Source organism: Nipponia nippon, unplaced genomic scaffold, assembly GCF_047370975.1.
Source record: "Nipponia nippon isolate SJK-2023a ecotype South Korea unplaced genomic scaffold, ASM4737097v1 scaffold_8, whole genome shotgun sequence".
NCBI lineage: Eukaryota > Metazoa > Chordata > Aves > Pelecaniformes > Threskiornithidae > Nipponia > Nipponia nippon.
This window is the reverse complement of record NW_028262402.1, coordinates 52,908,179-52,931,736: the sequence shown is the minus strand read 5'-3', so window position 1 is coordinate 52,931,736 and position 23,558 is coordinate 52,908,179. Positions and strand designations below refer to the sequence as shown.

At 40.5% G+C, this 23,558-nt stretch overlaps 1 protein-coding gene across 5 annotated transcripts in view; it reads left to right on the top strand.

Annotated features, from left to right (window-relative positions):
• The window catches only part of MAST4 (microtubule associated serine/threonine kinase family member 4), a 307,392-nt gene that overhangs the window by 107,635 nt on the left and 176,199 nt on the right, over window positions 1-23,558 (top strand). For 2 of the 5 annotated variants that reach the window (XM_087741355.1, XM_087741349.1), the window contains one exon: window positions 18,769-18,843. The exons of the other annotated variants lie outside the window; for them this stretch is intronic. In XM_087741355.1, the coding sequence (XP_087597481.1) occupies window positions 18,769-18,843 (75 nt within the window). The remainder of the gene's footprint in view (window positions 1-18,768; window positions 18,844-23,558) is intronic. 5 annotated transcript variants of the gene reach the window in all.

Sequence of the window (23,558 nt, the reverse complement as noted above, 5' to 3'; positions counted from 1 at the left end):
AACCTGATGTAGTTGTCTTTAATGCCATGCACCATCATGCTGTGTTTAAAAAAAGCCAGGAAGCAGCTTGAATTGAATCTCAAAATATAAGCCTTAAGTATGTAAACTCAGATAAATCTTGTTTTGGGTTGATATGCAGAACGTTTTTCTGGTGCTGAGGCTTCTAAGAGAGAAACTGAGCCTTTAATTTTCTTGCATCCTGAATACATACACCTATTTCATCTTACTACAACTTATTCCTTTATGTCCAGTTACTTACATTGGTTGTATTCCTAGAAAAATAAAAGCTTCTGAATCTGTAGTATGTGCTTCTTCTTGTTGAGCAGGTTCTGAAGCTTTAATTACAAAGAACACATTTTATTGGTAAGAAACATCAGGAGAAAATTGACCATTTCTGTCAACTTCTAAAAATGCTAAGTATAATGTAGTGTGGATTGAATAGGTGTCTCTTGAAAGTAAGTTAAAAAAAAAATGTAACTGGCTAACTACTTCTTGCATGTTCTTCATCATGGTTCTTGAGTGCACTCTGCTAACAGCCTATGTTTCATCTTTCTTCCATGAATTTGTCTAGTGGGTGTTTGTCCAAGGAGTGTTTTATGCTGCCTTAAACAAAGACTCTAAACCCACACGATGGTGGGTATGGGTAACACATATTTCCTTCAATCTGTAAGAAGAATATGGGAATGTTGGAGAAATCTTACTGCCAGATGCAGCCAGCTTCAGTCATGCTTCCAGAGCTGATGAAGCTTTCTCTTTGTCGAACGGATGTGCTGGATGCTTTTGGGCTTCCCTTTTCCTTTTGCTAATCTCAGTTCTGCCTCTAAGTGGCTGGTAAGCAATGTCTTGTAAATCTTGGGGTAATTACATGAGCTTTTTTAATTAGACTTGCAGAAGAATTGACCAACAGCAGAGAAATGAGCTATACATGAAACCTCCCAAATGTCAAAGAAAATACTGTGTTTATTTGCTTTCTTATCTCTAGGTATATTTTTTTGTAAATACTGGAAAATTTTCACAGGGATCTAAGGCTTCTTTAAGTTCCAGATGACTGCATTGCATTAAGTTTGCAGAGACATGATTATAGTCAAAATAGAAAATTCCAGTTGAAAATCTTTTAATACTGTACCTTTGACTACTCCTTTCCTTCACCTCCAGTACAGGAAAATCATTGGCTTTTGTAGGGAAATGTTTTGAAGTTTGGTACATAAAGTGTGCAGACCTTTGCAAAAAGTAAAACCTTACAGATTTTTCCGATCTCTTGCTTATTGTCTCACCTAAAAATGCATTCTGAGAAATTGGACACAAAGGAAATAACTTCTGAAGGAAAATGGCCCTATTTGTGGCTCCTAAACAGGTGTGATTTCTTTGGGGTAGGAGGCTTCATGAAAATGATTCTTTCTGAAATACTGAAAATTGATGTGTGAAGTAGAAGAGTCAGCTGTGAAGCCACTCTCTATAGGAGAGGAAAGAAAATAGGGAGACTGTAACTATCTCTTCTGTGGTTGCATAGGAATGTGTTCTTGGGGTGGTCTGCTGAGGAAAAAATGATGATAAAAGCTGGAGAATATTAATTAGACTTTGGCCTCTGTTGCAAACTGAAGAGAAAGGGTGGAAAAATCAGTCTTACACATGAGGTTCTGGAAAGGTTCCTAATTTTTACTGATTTGAATGCTGTGTTCAACAGTGTTCTCCCTCCCACTAGGCAAGAGGGACCTGATGCGTTTTCTCTGCTGGTGTTTCTGTACTGATGGCAATGGATTTACAGCATGAAAGAGGAGTTGTGTAATTGCGAATCAGGTCTGATACGTGTCTCTGCCTCTTGGTGAGTGTATGGAAGAAAAATTCTGTGGAGGGCATGGAACGAAGAGAAGGATTAAAAAAAAATCTTTACAATTTGAAGTTTCTAGGAGATTCAGATTAATCAATTGAGAAGAAGGCGGCATATACGTCTTCGGGTGTTGTGTGGGAATAGCTGTGTGACTGCACGCTGCATTCATCCTCTGCTTAGTAGTTGTGTCCAGTCCTGTCTAATATATTATTTCTTCAGGGGCTGCGTCTGCAAAGCAATGCTCAGAACTACTTAAATTGTGACACTTGCTCTTTCATTTTATGAGGTGTGTGCATGAGTAGCACACATAGATGTAAAACGTAAAAAAAAAAATCAAATTTTGAATTTTCTCAGTAAATTATTAAATTTTTTCCTGATAGAGCCATCTTTATTTATAAGTCATTCTAGGCACTCTTATAGGAGACAGGGCATTTTAAATCTATTTTTATTCTAGGGGAGGGATGTGCAGGTTAGAATAGATGTTTTCTTTGCTTAAATAATGATTGGCAGTGATAGCTGCCTTCAGAAAGCAAAGGACCAGCCTTCTGAGAGGAGAGACACTGATGTAAAGAACACTTCCTCTCCTCATTAGCTGTCACTTCTGCAGGTCTAATAGAGTGTACAATCTCTTGATCAGTTAATTCACCTCTGTTTTCCAGGCATTCATGCATTGTTATATGTTTGTCAGGTCCTCTAAAAGGCTTTGTGTCAGATGTGTATTTTGCTATTATTTGAGCTGTGAAAGCTTTTCTGAAAGGGTTAACCTTTTCTTCTTTCTTTATTTTTCTTGGTGCTATGCTCACTTTATTTCATGGTCTAAAATAAAAAATGAGGGGAGGGGGGAAGCCCCCTGCTGCATTCGGAGCTAAAATATTTGGCACGGGGCCAAACTTGGTTTCTGTAGCCCATATCGCACTTCTCACTAATGCCTTCTGATAATGGCAGTAGCATTTCTTGATAATGTCTACAGTATGTCACAAAGCTGACTGTTTTGTATTAGGCTTGGAAGGCAGAGCATAAACTTAACATTCCTTCATGTCAAATCCTTCAGTGAGCTCAGCGGTGGAATCTGTAATGATTTGAACTGAGCTTGGTTGTGTTCTAAGAGTCATAGAGTAAACCAGCTTTGGAGTCCTCTGTGCACTCATTAGCTCCTGTTTCTGAGTCACGTGGCTTATCCCCCAAATCTGTTTGTGGGTTTTTTGGGCTTTTTTTTTTTTTTTTTTCCCCTGCTTAGTTAGTAATAATAGGAATAGTATCTGCATGAAGGATAGTAACTTCTGATTGAAACAATTTTTTGTTTGTTTCAATTCCATGGGCAGTTCTTGGTTTGACAAATGGTTTTGTTAGCATTGATTTTTATTCACTTTGTCACAACTAATGAAACTACTCGTTTTCCATGTTTTCTTTTCGGAATTTTTTGTAAGATGCTTCATTTGAGTTTGATGCAGTTTTGTCTGCGATGCCGCTTCATGTGTCATGTTTAACATAATGATTTGAGATTTGTTTCCACCTACTGATGCACTACATTTGCTTTAAAAGTCTTACATTTTCCATTCTTAAGTTAGGGGTTTTATCAAAATTGCCCACAGGCTTTGAGATGCTATTAATTCCTTTTCCTATTGGATTGAAGCAATAAACTTTTTTGCTTATAGCAGTGCCAGTTATCCATCTGAACATTAAAAAGACATAAAAATCCATAAATGATTGTTACGTTCACAAAGCAAAACACTCGAAACTGCAGTTTCATAATTTGTTTTAATTTTGTTTTCTTGGCTTCAGTTTTTCCCCCTTTACATATAGCACTAAATTCTGCAACCCAGACTCTGTACGATCCTTGCTTCATCTGGTGTAAACCAGAACAACATTTTTTTCCTGTCAACAACTCATGTCCTCTTTAATCTTATTCAATTACTTGATCTCAGCTTCTATTCTTGTGTTCCTCTTGGATTTCCCCCTGCCTCTTCATTCAAGTCCCCCTTGATTTTAGTTTTCAAGTTTAGCACTCCACAGTGGCATGCAGCAACTGGGATTAGTGATAGGAAGGCTAATTGCAGTCAGTGTCTGTGCCCTTGAGAAGAAGCAAGCTTGTCAGAGACTTTAGGTGCTAAACTCCAAGATTCTACAGACTGCATTATGTTTTCAGTACTTTGTCCTTTTTGAAATTCCTTAAGTTTTTTTTATATATAGTTGGCTTAGTTTCATAGGGATATTAAACAACACTTCTCTGACACCTGGGTATCCTCTCTAACCAAGTCACTGTGTAAAAGCAAGGGAACAATTGCACTGGAAAGTATTAAGAGATTATTTTTTTTAAAGCTTTACTGTCGGAAATAGGAGATCCAGTTTAGCAGCACTATACCAAAAATGTCACCTTTGTTTAGGTGCTGTAAAAGAAAAAATTTCAAGTGGTTGAATTTCAAGAAAATGTTCAAGTAATTGAAACGACAGTCTTAAAGAAACTAATAGGTGGCCCTTAGTTAAAAGATGGGGGTTGCAGCATTATTGGTAACCAGTAGTTCCTGTTACCAAACAATTTGTTTTCCTGAATTTCACTTTCAGCTGTCTGGAACCTGGTAGTTTTTTAGAATACCTAGCTAGTAACGGTACATTAAAGTGCGTACGTTGTGTAGAGATAAATGTCATGTTACATTTCTTCTGGTAGTATATTAGCCCTAGAAAACTAGAACTTCAAGTGTGCATATGTTTTGTGTGTTTGAATATTCTTGATGTTCTCTACAGATAAATGATGCTATATCAAATACAGAAATGTATCTGAAGGTGCTTTTCAACTAATGCAGATTCCTCACCTGTCCCACAATGTAACTTTCTCTTCCTATGTGAAAAGCAAGGGAGACGTGGTAAAAAGTGTATAAAGTGTGTGCTTGCATTAACTTCTGTTTTGAGGTCTTTTGATGTGAAAGGTTTTTTTAACATATTTTATCTGTTTGCTTTAAATTACGCCACAAGAAGAAGGATGCCATTTCAGTTGCTCTAAAAAAGCCTAGTTGTACGTAAGTTCTGTGGGTACATTAGGGAATTTAGCAGTCACAATTTGTGTGCAGAAGAACCTGAAAATAATCCCTATCCTCTTATGTTTTCTGAATACAACACTCACAGGCACAGCTGGAAAATTTAGGTTATGAGTGGAAAATTGATTTTAGAACTCCAGTGCCCCTTGTGAACACTGTTTCCTAGTTTTAAATTACTTCCATTTTTTTCAAGATTTTAGTAAATGTAGAGAAGTGCAAGAAAGGAAGGAGTAATATGAATGAAAACTTAGGAAGAGCAAATGTTTATGATCAGGGTAAAAGCTATATTTTATGGTACTCCGATTCTTTATTAGTTCATGTGCTGTTTCCTTTTTTGGTTCTTCAGGACGCAGTAGTGTGTTTGTATTTAAACATAAAAGATTATCACAGTTTATTTGGTGTAGTCAAGTAGTGATCAAGTTTGTTGTGTTATTAGGCTGTATCTGTGACTGTTTGACAATGATAAATAGCAGATTTTAACATTCAAGCATGAAGCTGAATAGCATTTTCTTATGTTGTCACTTTTCCCCTGAATATTTGCTCTTGTCTGTAAGCTACAGTTCAAAATTGTTCTTAGGACAAGGTGGCCAAAATCTACAATTTTCTTGGACTGGTTGGCAACAGAGGAGATCTAATGTAAAGCATATCACTTCTATCACTAGATAGGGGGTGTTACTGTGTTTGCATGCTTTGCTTTGCAGCAGTGATAAGAGATTTAACTCTAACAAAGCTATTTGTATGAGATGGCTGCAAAGACCTCATTGTGTTTCTCCCTGATCTTCTGAAGATAGCAGTCTTCTACCTTAGTTCGAGAATGTGCCTGCTAAACTGGTGTAACATCTAGAGAGTCTTTGGATTTTGGTTTATGTTGCTTGCTATTTGCTCTGCCAGTAATGCCATCTTTGTTGGTCTGCTGTTTGTCTTTTGTCTTTCTTTACATTCTCTTCAAGCTCACAGCAAAACCCTATTCTTATTGAGATTGCAGCTGAGGACTTGCTTTTTGAGGTTTTAAAATAGAATTGTGACAAAACAACCACCTTTTTTTGCGCGTGCATTTTATTTTCTCCCCTTTAGTTATCCCATGTATTTATTTGTGTGTGTTTAGGACTGATGTCTTTTTTTAATGGTTCCTGTAGCACCCTATGCTGCTCCTTTTAACAGTAAGAATGGAACATTCCTGTTCGTTTTTTAGCACTGCTGCAAAACATAGTAGTGTATGCTTTTTGATTGCCTGTTTCCCCCTCAAGACACCTTCAATTATTTCAATATCATTTCTCTCTGATGTGGAGTCTATCTGACAAATCAATACTAAGCTCTTCCAATGCTCAACCCAGTAAACCTGGTTAGGCTTATAGGTATGTGAAGTGTGTGTTCCTGTCTTCAGGCTCTAAGGAGATGCAGGGAGAAGATTCAGGCACTTTTAAATTGATGCGTTTCCACAAAGGAGCTAGTGTAGAAAAAAGATTATATTTAAAGCACCTATTTTTCATGTGTATTTTCTCTAGCATCACTGAGGAAATGCAGAAATCAATGAGAATCCTGTCAGATATTAATTCTTGCCTTTTTGTCCTTCAAAATGCCCCGATGTTCTTTGTTCCAATACTGTAATGATTATCTGTTCAACAGGATGCAGTCAGGGAGAAGAGGGCAGTGCCATAACTAGCAGTGCTAATGGGAGCGTATCTGGCACACTAATGTGTTAAACTGCCAAGCAATTTGAGCAAACCTGTTACATGTTTTTGTTGTGCCAAATTTAACATCTATGGCTGTGTTGCAAAAATGGGATACAGAAAGTTACTTCAGACGAATTTTTCCTTTGCCAGTAGTTTCTGTTGCTGGACAGATTAATTGGTGCAAGATACAGTCCTGGCCTTTGATTTCTGTTCTCTTTGGGAGACAGCTTTCAAGCGTTTCTTGTCTTACTGTTTAAAATTGAAGCTACACATGTATGTTGGTTTTTATTGACTTGATTTCTGGCCTTGGCCGGAAGGATTGCCAGACATACCATAATGAGATGTTCTTTGTCAAATAACTGACAACATATTACTTTTTTCTTTTTTAAAAATTCTATAACTAGATAGAAGTCTTTCTTACTCATTATGCTTGGGTGTGCTGTGAGATGGCTTTCTAACAGAAAGAATTTTCCTGGTCAGCCTGCAGAGCTTGGCCCAGAGCCTAGTTAAGTATTACATTGAAGATCTAAATTTAAGGCAGTGGAGATCAGCAAGAAATTAATATCTTACTAGACAAAAAAAAAACAAACCAACCAACCCCTCCCCCCAGTAGACACCAAAACATTTTGCACTTGCTTGAATCTAAAGCTGAGAGGGAAGAACTGTGTGTTAGAATTTGTAACTTGGTCCTACCTCCACACTTGGCACGCTGAATTGCGTGCTGTCTGAAGATCTTAGTCTATATTACAACAATAAGTGATTTGGATTTGGAGTACTTTGAAGTCATGGAGACTATGATGAGAGAAGATACTACGTTGTTACTTCTCATGCCAGTGCAAGGCTTGCATATGTTTTTGTCTTATACCATATTGTCAGAATGGTAAGTTCCAAGCTTCTGAACCTCTGATAAAGTTGTCCGGCTTTGCCTAAATTAATCCTCTTAGTTTTGTCATCAATCTCTTACATTTTTGCAAGTCACCTTGAGTAATTTGTTTTTTCCACATTGTATATCCTGCAAATGTTGGTGAATTTTCAGTGTCATTTCATGTAAGCAGAGTATGTTTTGCTATGTTTTCTGGCTTTTTATTTAAAGCAATGTTATTGTGATGGTTTTCATTCTTCCTTCTAAGTTTGTGAATTTTTCTTCGGAAACAGAATGCATGCAATCTCCCTCCCTCCCTCCCTTTACATCCTAGTTGCCTCTTTCTGCCTATGTAGAACCAAATTGTATTAATGCCTTAAATTAAGCTTTACGGGAAAAGGCTCCCAGTGCCTGTAAAGGCAATACTCCTTCTCCCTTTTTCATAGCAGTGAAAAGCTGATTAACCAATCTGCAGCTGTAACACTGAAAACTTGAAACTAATTTACCTTTTGAGTCTCCCTAGATCTTTCTGTTTTCCTCCTTCACAGTATCTTGTTACCATTGAAACAGGGATAGCATTTCATTATTTCTGTGGTAAGTTGAGGCACAGAGAAATTTATTTGTTCAAGACTGCAAGGCTACTTGTGACCCTGAATTACTTGGTTGTCTCTTGTTAACCGTAAACTCATAACCTTAGAACAGGCTGTTTTGTTTCATATCAGCTGTAACATAATGCAGAAATGTCAAAGTTTTGTCTTCTAATACAGTTCAAGAACTTACAGTGCTAAGTATGAAATGACTGTAACACCTGGACAGACCTTATGTAAGCACCAATCATTTTCGTCAAACATCTGTCTGATAGAGGTGGTCTTGGTAGTGTTCAGAGATCTGTTCAACAGGTAACCAAAGCCGGGAAGCTCTGCGTATGAAGAAATGTTATTGCTTATGTAGTATGCCAACCTTCTGAATTGTGTCATATAAATAATAAAATCATAACTAGATAATACGGTGAATTAGTGTTGCTATGGTGAATTAGTATTGCAGTGATACTATTTAAGTTTTTAGTAATGTGGAATGAATGGGCTCTCTATCAGTCCCACAATATTTACTGCTTCCTTTGCTACATCCTGAAACTTCCAAGCTCTCAGAAGTTGAATGGTGTCCTTTGATTATGATGTCTTGGTCCCTGGGAGGCAATAGGGGGAAAAATCAGACCAAACATATCATAGAATCATAGAATCGTCAAGGTTGGAAAAGACCCTTAAGATCATCGAGTCCAACCGTTAACCTATCACTGCCAAGTCCATCTATACCATGTCTCCAAGCACCGTATCTATCTGTTCTTTAAATACCTCCAGGGACGGAGACTCAACCACTTCCCTGGGCAGCCTGGTCCAATGCTTGACCACCCTCTCGGTGAAGAAGTTTTTCCTAACCTAAAACTGCCCTGGCGCAGCTTGAGGCCGTTTTCTCTCGTTCTACCACTCGTTACTAGGGAGAAGAGACTGACCCCCACCTCGCTACAACCTCCTTTCAGGTAGCTGTAGAGAGCAATAAGGTCTCCCCTCAGCCTCCTCTTCTCCAGGCTAAACACCCCCAGCTCCCTCAGCCGCTCCTCATAAGACTTGTGCTCCAGACCCTTCACCAGCTTCGTTGCCCTTCTTTGGATGCGCTCCAGCACCTCGATGTCCTTCTTGCAGTGAGGGGCCCAAAACTGAACACAGTATCATCTGAGGTGCAGCCTCACCAATGCCGAGTACAGGGGCATGATCCCTTCCCTAGTCCTGCTGGTCAGGTTATTTCTGATACAAGCCAGGATGCCATTGGCCCTCTTGGCCACCTGGGCACACTGCTGGTTCATGTTCCGGCGGCTGTCAACCAACACCCCCAGGTCCTTTTCCACCAGGCAGCTCTCCAGCCACTCCTCCCCAAGCCTGTGGTGTTGCATGGGGTTGCTGTGACCCAAGTGCAGGACCCGGCACTGAGCCTTGTTGAATCTCATGCAGTTGGCCTCTGCCCATCGATCCAGCCTGTCCAGGTCCCTCTGCAGGGCCTTCCTACCCTCCAGCAGATGGACACTCCCACCCAGCTTGGTGTCATCTGCAAACTTACTGAGGGTGCACTCCATCCCCTCGTCCAGATCATCAATGAAGATATTGAACAGGACCGGCCCCAGTACTGAGCCCTGGAGAACACCACTCGTGACCGGCCGCCAACTGGATTTAACTCCCCTTCACCATAACCCTTTGGGCCCAGCCATCCAGACAGTTTTTTACCCAGCGAAGAGCACACCCGTCCAAGCCATGAGCAGCCAGTTTCTCCAGGAGAAAGCTGTGGGAAATGGTGTCAAAGGCCTTACTAAAGTCCAGCTAGACACCATCCACAGCCTTTCCCTCATCCACTGAGCAGGCCACCTTGTCATAGAAGGAGATCAGGTTAGTCAAACAGGACCTGCCTTTCATAAACGCATGCTGGCTGGGCCTGATCCCACTGGTCCCGCAAGTGCCGTTTGATGGCAGTCAGGATGACCTGCTCCATAACCTTCCTTGGCACTGAGGTCAGGCTGACAGGCCTGTAGTTCCCTGGATCCTCCTTCCGACCCTTCTTGTGGATATCATGACTGCTACTAGGAAGTAGCTAAATATACTGATCAAGAGTTCTGTTTCCCCTCTGAAGGGTACATGTGTGGTGTTTTTTTTGAGAACTATGGGTTATGGAGAGGGACAGTGAAAGGATTGAGGCTCAACCTTCCAGAATAGAATACTTTTTTCACATTTCTTTACCTTATTGTCTAGTTCAGTAGGATTATATATTAAGATCTTTATATATTTATTTATTTTGTGCATATATATAAATACAAAAATGCTAAGTCACCTTGATCTGTTCTGGTCACTATTATCAATAGAGCCAGCAATTCTACTTTGGTTTTGGGAATAAAAAAGGTGAAGTAGTTTAGCTTGTGTTTCCCAATATCTTTTTACCTGTTTATTGGATGTGCCTCTAGCACATTTAGATGATAGAGAGAAGGGACTTAATTTTTGACCTGTGCTTTGAAATTAAGACTTCAGGTGCAGGTGTGCAGCACGGTGTTATGCTGTCTTATGCTGGATGCAGCATAGCACTGGCCTCTCCCCGACTCTGTGACCCTGCACTCCGAGCACAGTTGGTTAGGTAATGGAGTGGAACAGCTGTATCTAGTATGAGACACTGTAGAGCAGGAGGTAGATCGCGGTGTGTAAAAATGTTATTGTGTAAAGATATGGTCTTAACAGTGACCAGCAGGCTTTGGCCACGAGCTTTGCTTTTGTTAGATGAGATGTTCAGGCTGGAATATAGGGCACTGAAGGATGTGGCAGGGACTTAAATCTTGGGTGCAGATATATCTTGAGGAGATAGCACAGGGCTAGTCTTGGAGGAGGAAGCATGCTTAAAGATCATGGTTTGGGGATACACGAGCAGGTGTTCTTCAGTAATAATGTAAAAACATTGAAATAGACCTGCTGGCATTAGGATTTGTCCAGCTTGATGCGGATGGAGTTGTGGCTGTGACTCTTTCTCTTCAGTGCTAAACACTTGCAAAGCTGTCAGGGGCCAGCTGTGGTATTTGTTGGTGAATTCATGTCCTCTGTATGGAATTGCTGCCACTATTGCTTCTGATCTTGGTGTGGCAGCTAATAAAAACAGAGAAAAAAACCAGAGGACAGTGGCCGCTTCAATCTCAAGGTAGAAATCTCTGTAGATAAGAGCGCATGCTTGTGTCATTTGATATTCTCACTTGCTTGTCTCTTGATATTGTTGTTTTCATGAGAACAACTATGCTGTTAATGGTAACAGCTCTTACATGGAAACTGCTTGTGGTATCAAGCCTGTACACTGTTGAATTAGTTACCAGCCTATGCAGGCAAACCCATGTTTTCTCCTCACAACTGCTTTCAGGCTACTGTGTCTTCAGAAATAAACTATGTTACATGTTCAATACCTGGTGCCCCTTATCTCTGTGGTTTGTTCCTCCCCGCCCCCCTTCTTCTTTAGAGATGTCTGTTTTCCACAAGGTTGTTTCTTGGACTACTCAACTGGGAAATGAAATAAGTCGCTGACTCTTTCTGCTTCCTGGCCAGTCTTCTGCATGCTATCTACCTAAAATACCTTGCCGTAGATGGGAATTATTTAGGATCCTTCTGTTTTCCTTTCAGCTGTCCTTTATGTTGGCCTTTGCAAGGAGTTAGTTTTCTGACTGTTGCTTTATTATGTGAACTGAGCTGTAATTGCAACCGACCTGTTCCTCTGGAAAGGACTTTCACCCTGCGAGGGTATCATGGATCCACTGCGTGTGCTTTGTTGGTAATACCTGCTGTTTCTCTGAATGCATAGCCTTTTCAGTGTGTAGATAATTTTATTTTTTTCCCTTTTCTTTTTCTTTTTCTTTTCAAAATGAAAGATAGCTCTGCCTCTGAGACACCGACTCTGATCCTAGCCTTTTCTTTTTCTGTGGTTTGTCTGCCCTTATTAGACAGTCCTGTCTGGAGGAGTACATACAGCTGATGTTTGCAGAAGTTTTTTTTTTCATCAGCTGAAATGTAATACTAAGAGGCATAAGGTTATGATGTAATGAAAAACCTGTATGTGTACAGTCTAATGGCTCTGCATACTTCAAATGCTCTATATTGAATTCTTCCAACAGGCTTCTCTTTATTCTCACTTTATTCTTATCTCCAATTTCAGTTACCTTTTTTGCATGCACTGTCCCAGCAGCTTTTGTTAATCTCTTGCTGATCTCAGTTGCACCTTCAAGGTAGCTCTCTTCATATGTTAACATGTCCTAGTGATAAACTTTCATCACTACTTGGATTTGCCTACTAGGCTTTGCTGGCAGTTCCATCCTAAAGAGCTTTAGCAGCAGAGTGGCATACAAAATTTCCAGTCCAGCTGTTCTTTTCAGTGACCCATTTCACAGCAGCCCAGCTCTGAGTTCACCAGGAAGGCTGACACTAGACTGGCTATGACCCTTCTGCTCCCACAGGAGCGATATTTAAGCTGGATCGTTTCATTGTTGGGGTTTACAGAATAGAGTCACACACAATTGTACAGGTACGGTAGAGGGAGTAGTGAACTTCGACTTCAGGGCAGGAATGGGAGGTGGGAGAGATGGGGAGAGGAGCTCCTGAATCTGGTTGCTGCTGAAGTCTTCATGGTGGGAAGCCATGGCATGACTCACATCCAGATGTGTTCCTTGTCCAAGCAAGGAGGTGAAGCCTCTGGTACCAAGTGAATAGCAGCACAAAAGTGAGTGGAATGTATTTCTGATTAAAGATAGAACTGAAATATCATTTGTTGTTCGCACAGGGGATAATGAGTGTGGTAGCTGTATTGAGTTTTACTACCTGTTACTATCAAAACTACTATCTGTTCTCTGCAATTCAGCAGTGTATCATATATCTGCTGATTTTAGCCCTGCCAAAAGACACTATTGCATCAAGTCTACCCATCTGATTATTTTGTGCTAATAAAATGAACTGTTAATGTATTCTGATTCAGAATGTTGTACTGGTGTACCAACATGGCTGGTGTCATTAGAGACACAGCCCATATAAGCATTTTAATAGTCTGAATACTCTTTCCTTTGTCATAGGAATAATCACATCAATTTAGGTATACTTTTATGCTTCTGAAATGGTATCTGTGCTGTACTGGGATTTTTCCAGGTGTAAACTGTGTCTGTTGCAGCTCTTAACTGCTCCTGAAATGCATTCTGAAGGGGAGACAGGAAGAGAAAAAAAAATGACAGTAACAGAGAATAATTCCCAGCTTCTCAGTTTGGTAGAGGACCTCATGTTATATGGGTTAATAACCTTAATAAGAGAGAATGTAGGGCCTCTGAAGACCAGCACTCTTGCTAGCTAATGTCAAGATTAAGTTGACCCCACCATGGTTCCAAGCTGTGACAGAAAGGAGACCTTTTTCAAGCATCCATTTTTTAACTATATTAAAGTTTATGTTAAATGATAATGGGAAGGGGATTGAGAAATTTAAAAAGAAGTTATTAAAGGTTTTAAAAGTATCTCCCAAAAGGAAAAGTGGTAAGGTCACCTAGCCCTAGTTCTTACTGCTAATTTTAGTCAGTTATACCAGTAATTTAATGGAGTGCTATCAAAAGACATTACCATCATCAGAAAAGCTTTCTGCAATTGTAACCAAATGTTTATGCAAGTGTTAGATAACTACTTGTTCTGTAATGCTGATTCTATTAATTAGGGTTAGTTTGCACTACTCCTACTATCTTTGATATGGTGAATATGATGTGATCTTCCCAAGGTGGCTATAATCTTTGATTATTTCCACCAGATCTTTTTGAGTTACAGAGCTGGCTCTGCATGGTGTCTTGCTGAGAGTGGAAGCCTTTTTGTTAAGGAGGGGTAAAAACTACTTTTGGAAAAGCAGAGTCTTGAGAAATATTTGCCAAGTTGAGTAGAATTGTATTTTCGGTTAAAGAACCCAGGGGATATCTTTTCAGAAGTATGAGCAAGTCTATCCTGCATTTGTAAAATATTCTGATTTTTTTCAGACAAGACTCCTAGAAGGAGTTGTGTACTGGTTCTGAAAGTGAGAAAGAAAGGGAAACAGTCTCATAAATTTTCATCCTGTCTCTCATGTGATTCGGAGCAGGCTCTTGACCCGTATCTTCTCCCCATCAGATGCATACCGTAAATAGCAGACCATAGAGTTCATACTCACTACAGCAATGAGGGGCTGTACAAATTGGAATGTTTGTGGAGAGACTGAGGCAGAATATTTAAAGTATCTTGGGGAAGAAACTAAATGTAGATCTTCAGTCTCCTTGGATGTTCAGCAGGTAGAGGATTTTGAACCAGTATCTCTCATATCCTGGAAAAATCTTTAACTTGTATGCTGTGTGGGATATGGACAGCACTGGGTAAATACCTTTTGACTTCTTTAATTCCTGATTTCAATAACAGTGCTCGTGTTCCATATTAGTTAAAACTTTGCTTTTCTCTGTACATACTTAAAAAGTGGTGAAGAAAGCACAAAGCCCAAAGAGAAACTGTTCAGGTTAATTCAAGTGCTTTGAGTAGAAACAGCACTGTATTTTAAAACTAGCTTTAAAAAAAATGCAGTGACAGGCAAACCCAAAGTTTACTCCAGTTTGGGGTGGTTGGCACAATTATTCAGACAACTTAGTGTTTTGAGACTTCATCGCACTTATCTTCGTTTTTTGTGTGTGTATGTTAGTGGAAAATGGTCTTATTGAATTCTAGCAGAAGCAGTGGTGTGTAGAAGTGTTCCTGTTTATCTGGTTATTACCTGTTAAAGTATAAGTAGTTCTTAAGATTTTATGGCACTGATGGAAGAATTGGAGGGTTTTTTTTCTGGTGTGTTTTGTTTTTTGCTCTGACATATTTTAATACTAGTTATTATGTGTGTTCTCCCTTCCTCCCAAGACTTCTAACAATCTGCTTAAACCATCCTTGTTTCCTGTCTTAATAGTACTTCTGTACTACTGTCCAAAAGTAACACTGGCAAAAATAAGGCATCTAAATGATCAGTTCTGTGATAGTCTTTTGTGATCTGAGAAATAGACAATATGTTCAGGGTATCTGTTATTCCGCGTTCTGTGCAAGTAAACATGCATATTTGGTCACAGGCCAGTTTAATTTTTATTCAACACATATCATTACATTTAGTAGAGTGAGTATGTTGGAAGAAGTGATCAGTTAGTTCAGTAGCAGAATATTTGACTTTCAGTACTGCCCATAATTTTTATACATCTATGTAAATTAATGTAATTTCTTTTCAAATATTTTTCTACAAAAGCTGTTAATGAAGAATTTAAATGCTAAAGACTCCATATTTCAATCTGTGCATGTGAAGTTATCTTTTAAAAATGTGGCCTTTCTGTATGACTTCTTCTGGATATATTTATTCTCCAGAAGAGTTAACAAGTAAATAATTTTTTGATGTAGTTCTTTTTGCAGGGGCTGCCTCAGAGCATTCCACAGGTTGAGTACAGTTCTGTAAAGTTAATTTCAGAAAGCCATTTAAGTGTCAGTAAGCAGGCTAAGATGAGGTATTCATGTGATTAATTCCCACAGGTTTGTTGCTATAAGACAACTGCATGAGGTAAAGTTATTCACAGCAAGCATGATGGAGAACTTCTTTATGGTTATTGCCAAAGACACCATAATAATTCTGGTTGGACACTGAGTGTGCAGATATGATTCAGTCAAACCTAGTTAATGCTCTGTCAGTATCTGTCTTACCCCCTTTTCTTGATTTTCATTTCCTTACTGTTGCTCAGCAAAATGAGTAATGCTCTCATATCCCCCTGCACTTCTATTAGTCCATTGGTAGGAACTGCAGCCAGTGGTTTATAGAGTGTATAGGAATGAGTTTCTAGAAACTGATGACAGAAAAAACAAAGCGTTTCTTGACTGGCAGCCCTCCTAGCTGGCATTCTAACTCATTCACTGCTTGGTTCTTGCTGCTTCTTCGCTTAGTAGCTTGCAATGTTCTTGCTCCTTTTTTTTCTGCTAGGTACAGCTGTTTTTTCAGATGGAAAAATGTGTCCCCTGGAGGCAGTCTTCTATTCATAGTTCGTTGTGTCGTATAGATATTTCCAGCAACCTGCCTCTCTTTACAAAGCCTCTAAGTGATGGTAATGGTTTCTCTTGTTGCCAGAAAGGAATGAGACCACCAGTCAAATTCTAGCAATGCTGCTGATCGTAAAGAAGCAGATTATTGAAGTTGCTAGGCATTTTGTTATTGTTTTTTGCATATTAAAATATTAATGTTTTATAATACCAGAAGTTTGGTAAGATCAGATAATAATTTGTGTTTTGGCTGAATTTTGAAACATAGTGGAGGGTTCATTGTAAGTGGTGTTTATTTTTGATAAAAGTAATGTTTGTGAAGTTAATGAACATGTAAATTCTTATGGTTGCCCCAGAGCTTCTAGAAATGATGGAGCAGATGCTTTATCTTCAGTCCTGTTTGTGACAGCTTAGATTATCTCCTGAAAATTCAGATGGCATATTTGGTAGAATTTATACAGAAAATTAACTTAGAAGTTTTCTTAATTTTGAAAGCAAACAGAGCAAGTGCTATTCATAGAATCATAGAATGCTTTGGGATGGAAGGGACCTTTAAAGGTCACCTAGTCCATCCCCCCTGCAATTGGCAAGGACATCTACAACTAGATCAGGTTGCTCAAAGCCCCATTCAGCCTGGCCTTGAATGTTTCCAAGGATGGGGCATCTACCCCCTCTCTGGGCGACCCGTTCCAGGGTTTCAGTACCCTCAGTGTAAAAAAATTCCTTATATCCAGTCTGAATCTACGCTTCTTTAGTTTAAAACCATTACCCCTTGTCCTATTGCAACAGGCCCTGCTAAAAAGTCTGTCCCTGTCTTTCTCATAAGCCCCTTTAAGTACCGGAAGGCTTCAATAAGGTTTCTCCGCAGCCTTCTCTTCTGCAGGCTGAACAATCCCAGCTCTCTCAGCCTTTCCTCATAGCAGAGGTGTTCCATCCCTCTCATTATTTTTGTGGCCCTCCTCTGGACCAAGAGGTCCATGTCCTTCCTGTGCTGAGGACCCCAGAGCTGGATGCAGTGCTCCAGGTGGGGTCTCACCAGAGCAGAGTAGAGGGGCAGAATCACCTCCCTCGCCCTGCTGGCCACGCTGCTTTTGATGTAGCCCAGGACACAGCTGGCTTTCTGGGCTGCGAGTGCACATTGCTGGCTCATGTCCAGCTTTTTGCCTGTCAGTACCCCCAAGTCCTTCTCCACAGGGCTGCACGCAATCCTGTCATCCCCCAGCCTGTACTGATACCGGGGATTGGCCCGACCCAGGTGCAGGACCCTGTACTTGTCCGTGTTGAACCTCCTGAAGTTCACACAGGTCCACCTCTCCAGCCTGTCCAGATCCCTCTGGATGGCATCCCGTCCTATTGTTTAAGTTGGTTAAAACATTGCAAGGCTGTTTAATTGGAAGTCAAGAAGTAGGGAATAAATTGAATCAGTTTCCAGAAAAGCTGTTCATCCTAATACCCTAATTCAGGATATTTTTTAGATGTGTTTGAGTAGCACCTCTTCAGTATGGTTTTATGATGTCTGAAGAGTATCAAGATAATTTCAGTAAAGGGGAAAGTGTGGATATGAAAGAGAAATAAAACTTCTCTAATAATCTGATCTTCTGAAAGCCTGAGGGGCAGGAAGACCAGCAAAAGAAACAGATATGTGTAGTATTCTTTCCATTCATTGTAGGAAAAGGAGATACAAATACAAATATTGTGAACTTTCAGTTTACACAATGTAGTTATTAAAAATACATATTTTTGCTCAAACTTTGTATTTGTTTCTAGTTTCAATATTTTTTTTTGTACTCAAGCAGTCTGAGTATGTGGACGCATTTTGGTTTTGTTGTTGCTGAAAGGCAAGCAGTTCCATCCATATAGGAAAAGTTTAGGGACAGACTGGTCCCTGTTCTAGAGGTAGTTCGGTACCAGTTATAATCAGTGAGAGGGAACTACAAAAATAGCAAGAATAGACAATCAAATGGTCCACTGTTCAATGCCTAGGAGGCAATCCTTTTGCAGCTCCAGCAAATCCAGGTAGTTTTAAGACTGGCTGCAGTGAGGTATTATCCTAAATAATTTTGCACATGTGATGAAGACTGTTGTGCTTCTGTTTTTTTTTCAGTTGAATGCTCTTTCAAATTTCTCTAAGAGAAAATGCTTATCCTTTACATGTGTGAGCCTGCTATTTCTCGAGTTTTGTCAGGAAAGGATATTAATCTCTGCTAGGTAAAAATCTCTAAAACATAAGGTGGTTGATAGTCTGTTGAAGCTCTGGATGGAGAATGTGAATCTAAAAAGCCATATTTTATTAGAGGAGATGCTGGTCTTTGGGTTAGAGTGTGAATCCAGCTGTTTGGGATGGCTAGTGGGTTGGGTTCTTTTGTGTGTAACTTCTTAAACTGATACAGAAAATGTGAGATAATGTATATACTTGGGAAGAGTGAAATGAATGGTTTTTCAACTTTAATGTTTGTATCTAGAAATGAAGTAGGCATGTGTACATGTGTGTATATGCGTATTTATAGTAGTATCATTACATGTGTATGAATAATACATATGTAAAAGCCTCATGAGGGTGCTTCTAGTAAAAACTTAAATTTTCTTTCTGATATTTGTACGGTGGTATTGAAATTGATTTAATAAAGCTTTTACAAAGTTAGTGAAAATACAGTTCAGTTAAACACTCTCCCTCTCCCTTCTCCAACATCCTCCATTCCATCCCCTCCACGATCCATTTCCCCCCTTTCTCTGTTCTTCTTCCTCCCCTTTCTCCATTCACTGTCAGGAAGGGGCGCCTCAGAAGAGTCATTTCACCTCAGCACGCCACCGTCAGAGACTAGTGGAACCAGCAGCTGCAAAAGTGAGTGCCTTTCTTGAAGGACCATTTTTAAAATGGAATGTCGTGTCAGCAGAATATTTGTTACTAAAGCAGAAGCTCTTCTATGTGCATGGTGGGAGGTTTAGTTACTATTACTTGTCTGCAAGTGATATAATCACTGTCTGTAAAGGCGAACTTCAGCACTGGAGAGATTCATATTCAAGTGCAGCTGTTGTACTTTCTTGAAAAAGTTGGGGTGAGATTTTTTTTTTTTTTTGTATCTGCAAAGTGAAATAGAAACTGTATGAAGTGTTCTACTTTGGTTTTATTACTTTGCGTGATGTCTGTTTTCTTCAACATGTGTGCAATTCATTTGCCTCATTCTTAAACAAAAGGCTTTCATTGAATAAAAAAAAGGCAAGGATATGAAAAACAATCAAATAGTCTATTATCAAGCTGTGATACGAAGTTTCAGAGTGAAAAAAAAAAAAAAAAAGACTTTGGCATCAAAAGATTATATTAGCAGATATAATAGCAGTGCCAGTTAGTTTGTAAGATTGTTCCACCTTTTTAGAGGCATGTTTTTTATTAACAGTACACAAAACAGTTTGAGGTATTCAGTGAGCGTGATGTTATTATGGAAATTTTATTCTCTAGGCTAATAAAATGTACCATAATGCATATTTTAGATCATCAGTAACTGTTCAAGTGTGTCTATTTTTTGCTACTTTTCATGAGAGTCCAGCAAAAATGAAACTGTGTATCCATTACTACCACCTCCCAGAAATCCCGTTCTCTGCTTTCTTTAGATTTAGATTAGTGGCAGAATTGATTGCAATATTTATATACAGCCTTTGATACAGGTTGAGGTAGATCAATGGTAATAATCCTGGTCTTGAAAGAAAGGCCCTGGTTTTAAGAAGGAAAAAAAATGGACAAGTGTTTTCTTGCATTCTAAGTTATGACTCCAGTCACTGTTGTCAGACCAATTCTTTCTGTTGCTAAATGTGTTGACTCATTAAGTATTAGTTGTGTTGACTTTTACTGTTGCCAGCTTGTATAATTTATTCCTTTTGGCCTATAACAACATTGTCAATACTAAGCTAACCTTTGGGGGACTGGGAAAGGGTATTTCGGGGGTTACAGATGCAAAAGTGAGTGAAGTATGTGTTTGTCGTTTTTTTAAAAAAAAGGATTAGTTAAATAAGAGCACAAATTAATTTTGAGTGAGTCTGTACTGTCTCTTAAGGAGCCCATTCTCTTGACGAGCTACTTTCTGTGTGCATTAGTGTACACTAGAATCACTCCAGGGAATTCCCTCAACGTCGAAAGCCAAAGGAAAAATACATCCCGAAGTGCAGTTCCGTGGACATAAGCTGTGCTAGCTTTTGCTCCCTTCTCTTATCTAGTTTTCCAGCAGTTTTCCACCATACCTCAGTGCCCTACTGTACCCCTGGATGCACGTTGTTGAAGGTAGGTGTGCTGTCAAAACCTCAATCTGGTAGCTGCAAAGCAACTGTTGGAGTAATTGCACTTCTGTTTTGTTTGGGACAGAAGGACCAGAAAGGGTCTTGATTGCTGTTTCCAGGGCCCTTAGCCACTGCCCTTTAGTCAGTGTCTTTGCTGCTGGGAGGACATCCTGATGCACTGGGAGCAAGTCAGTTGGCAGCTCAGCACTGCTGGATACCAGCCCAGCATCTGGAGGGGTGCTGTTATCACAGACCACATCATCCTCCACCTCTACCCCTACAACCATTGTCAGCAGCTTCAGAATGACGATCTGCCTGGAAAAGACTCCTCAGCACACAGTAGGAACACAGCTCTGGTTGAGTGTTTTGTTTTTATTAAAATGTGTTTGTAGGGAAGAGAAATGATGCAAACGAGAAGTACTGCTTCATTGCCAGTACTGTGTGACAGAAGCGAAAACAAGTTCATTCCCAGGGGCATGGACCAGCCTGCAGATCACCCACCTGATCTCATTCCTCACTGTGCATGCAAGAGAATGATGAAAGCCTGGAACAGTAGTCTTCTGAGGCCTGTTCTTTGAGAACCTTCCACTAGGTGGGTAGTATTTCCACATGGCAATCCGGTAAAACTAATTCTGACAGGCATCTGCACCCATCTGTGCTGACAGCCACCCCTTCCCTTCCTCCTCTCCTGTACGCACTTCTCACTGAAGAATAGCTGCCATGCTTTATGTCCTAGATATATATGCCTTTCTTTTTTCGCCCACCACCCTTGTTCTGTTCTTGGAGTCAACTGCTACAGCTGAGAGGACTGTACTTTTCTGGTCTGACTGAGGTAACAAGGTAATAATTTCTGCATGTTTCCCACTTCTTCCTACGTGCCTTTCTCTTCCTTTGTGCCTCGGTCAAACTTAGGGGCTTGGATTATGTGCTTTAGCCTCATAGTTCTCTAGGTCACCAGTTTGAGAAACGTCATGTTCACCCATGATCAGACCACACCTGGGCTGATCCAGCTGATGGAAGGTAGGATCTGGAATAGACCTTGGCAGCTCAACTGTTGCCCTTCAGCAGAAAGTTTTGGAGTAGGGATATTGGCTTATGATTCTGAGACAAGGGGGGCATAGTTTGCTGCTTTGCATGGGACAGGCCCTGGAAGCGGACATGAGGGCAGTGAGAGCGCTGTGTTCAGCACCTTTGCTCAGGACTGTTGAGGCTGTACTGGACTACTATTCCATGGACTGAGACTACTTGAGAGGAGGGATGAAGACAAACCTGTCCTGCAGCAGGTGCTACAGCTAGTTGTGTGCTGGTGGGAGCAGTAGCCCAGGGTTACCTGAGCAGATTTGGCTGGGGAGAAGTGTGGCATGTGGCGCTGCGTAACAAGCGAGGGTGATACACTGTGTTCTTCAAAGGCCCACCTATGTTCCAAGGGCATACTTCAGGCAGTGTGAGATTCTCAGTATTTGCCATTCAGAGTAGGGAAGTGCTCTTAGCACAGAGCCTCTGAGAGACAAATTTTGTCTGTCCCTTGTACTCCTGCTTGCAAACAAACAAAAAAAAAACCCAAACCAAACAAACTTGTTACTTTGAAATGGTATGTTGTCTCTTGGCTCTGTTAAGACTGGTGGGATCCCTTTTATTCGTTTTGCCTTCCTGTGCAGCAGCTGTTTGCCCAGGTGGCAGGATGTTGTGGAAGCCCAGGCTGCACAGCTTGCAGAGACTGTTGCCTGCATCAGGGACACCGGGGGTGGGGGAAGACCATCAAAGACTGGTAAAGGAATACTGTTTTTGTGACTAGGAAAGCATCCTGGTGCACTTGTAGGGTGTTTTGTTCTGCATATCTGGTCCCTGGGTTTCCTGCATCTGACTCCTAACCTCATGGGTATGGGAGAACAACTCTATTTGGGAGACTTGGAAGTAAGGCAGTGTATCTCATGAAAGTAGCAGCAGTGATTCAGAGGACACTGAGGTACAACTTGCCCACAAGATCCTCCACCTGTGGTCGGCTGACTACAGGTGATTCACCTGCATCTTGGCACACGTTCTGCAGGTCGTCCTGGATCCGGATGAAGTGTGTTTGTGGGTTAGTGATTTGGGAGACCCAAAGCAGCAAGGGACATACTGTGTTTACTTCTGATGTGGAGACTAATGTTTCCTGAGGGCAGAGGATCTTGGCCTGTCTTGGCAAAAGACAGTAGAATTGTAAAGATATGGTGCTGTGAACGTGGCCAACTATGAGCTTGTGTCCAACCTGATTATTGGTTGATTGATTTGATGCAAGTCAGGGAAAGCTGGGCTTCAAACAATGACAATGAGCCTCTTTGCTATAGATTTCTCTTTGGAGAGCAGCTGGTGGTGGTTCTAGGTTCCTAGGTTAGTCCTATCTGTGAAACCTCGTAACTTTAGTCTTTTTTGGGTCAAGCTTGGAAGTGGTTGAGACTGATACCTGCATCTGAGAGAGGCAGTAATAAAAATGTTTTGAGAGAGAGGACTCTCTTTTCTCCATGTATTGGAGGAAGTACTTCCTTCATCTATTCAGTACTGATTTGCCTCATGTCATGTATTGGGCATGAAAGTGAACCATTTGACAGCAGAATGAGCCGCAATAGGCAGTAGCAGGAGTATTTTGTATGCTCGCCTAACTACTCCTAAACAGCAGCTGAAAGTATGAGTAGGACCTCTATATATTTGTTGCTGTAATCACACGGTATGCAGAAAGTACATAAAACCAAAGAGCATAGCCAGTAGGTTGAGGGAGGTGATTATTCCCATCTAATTGACGCTTAAGCAGTGCATCTGAAATAACTGCATCCAGATTTGGGCTCCTTTTACAAGAAAGATGCTGAAGTTCAAGGAAGAGCTGAGGAGCTAGGTTTGTTTAGTATTGCAAAGGCTAAGATGGGATTTAATGACTGTCTTTCACTACTTAATAGATGGATATATATAGAGAGAGTCATTCATGGAGGTGCACTGCAAAAAGATGAGAGGAAACACTCACAGGTTGCCAGAAGGGGAAGTCTGAATAGTCAGAATAAATTTTTCTCAATTAAGGTGTTTAAGCATTGGAACAAGTTACCCAGAGGGCTCCATCCTTGAAGGCATTAAAAATTTGACTGGCAAAGGCCTTGAGCAACCTGATCTCGCTTTGAAGTTAGCCCTGGTTTGAGTGGAGAGTTGAACCAGATGGCTTCCAGAGGTCCTTTCCAGCCTGAGGTATTCTGTGATTGAAGGGTGTGGTACTTGCTGTGTGCTAGCCTCTGCCTGCTCTGTAGTGATGCAGAGCTCCCAAAT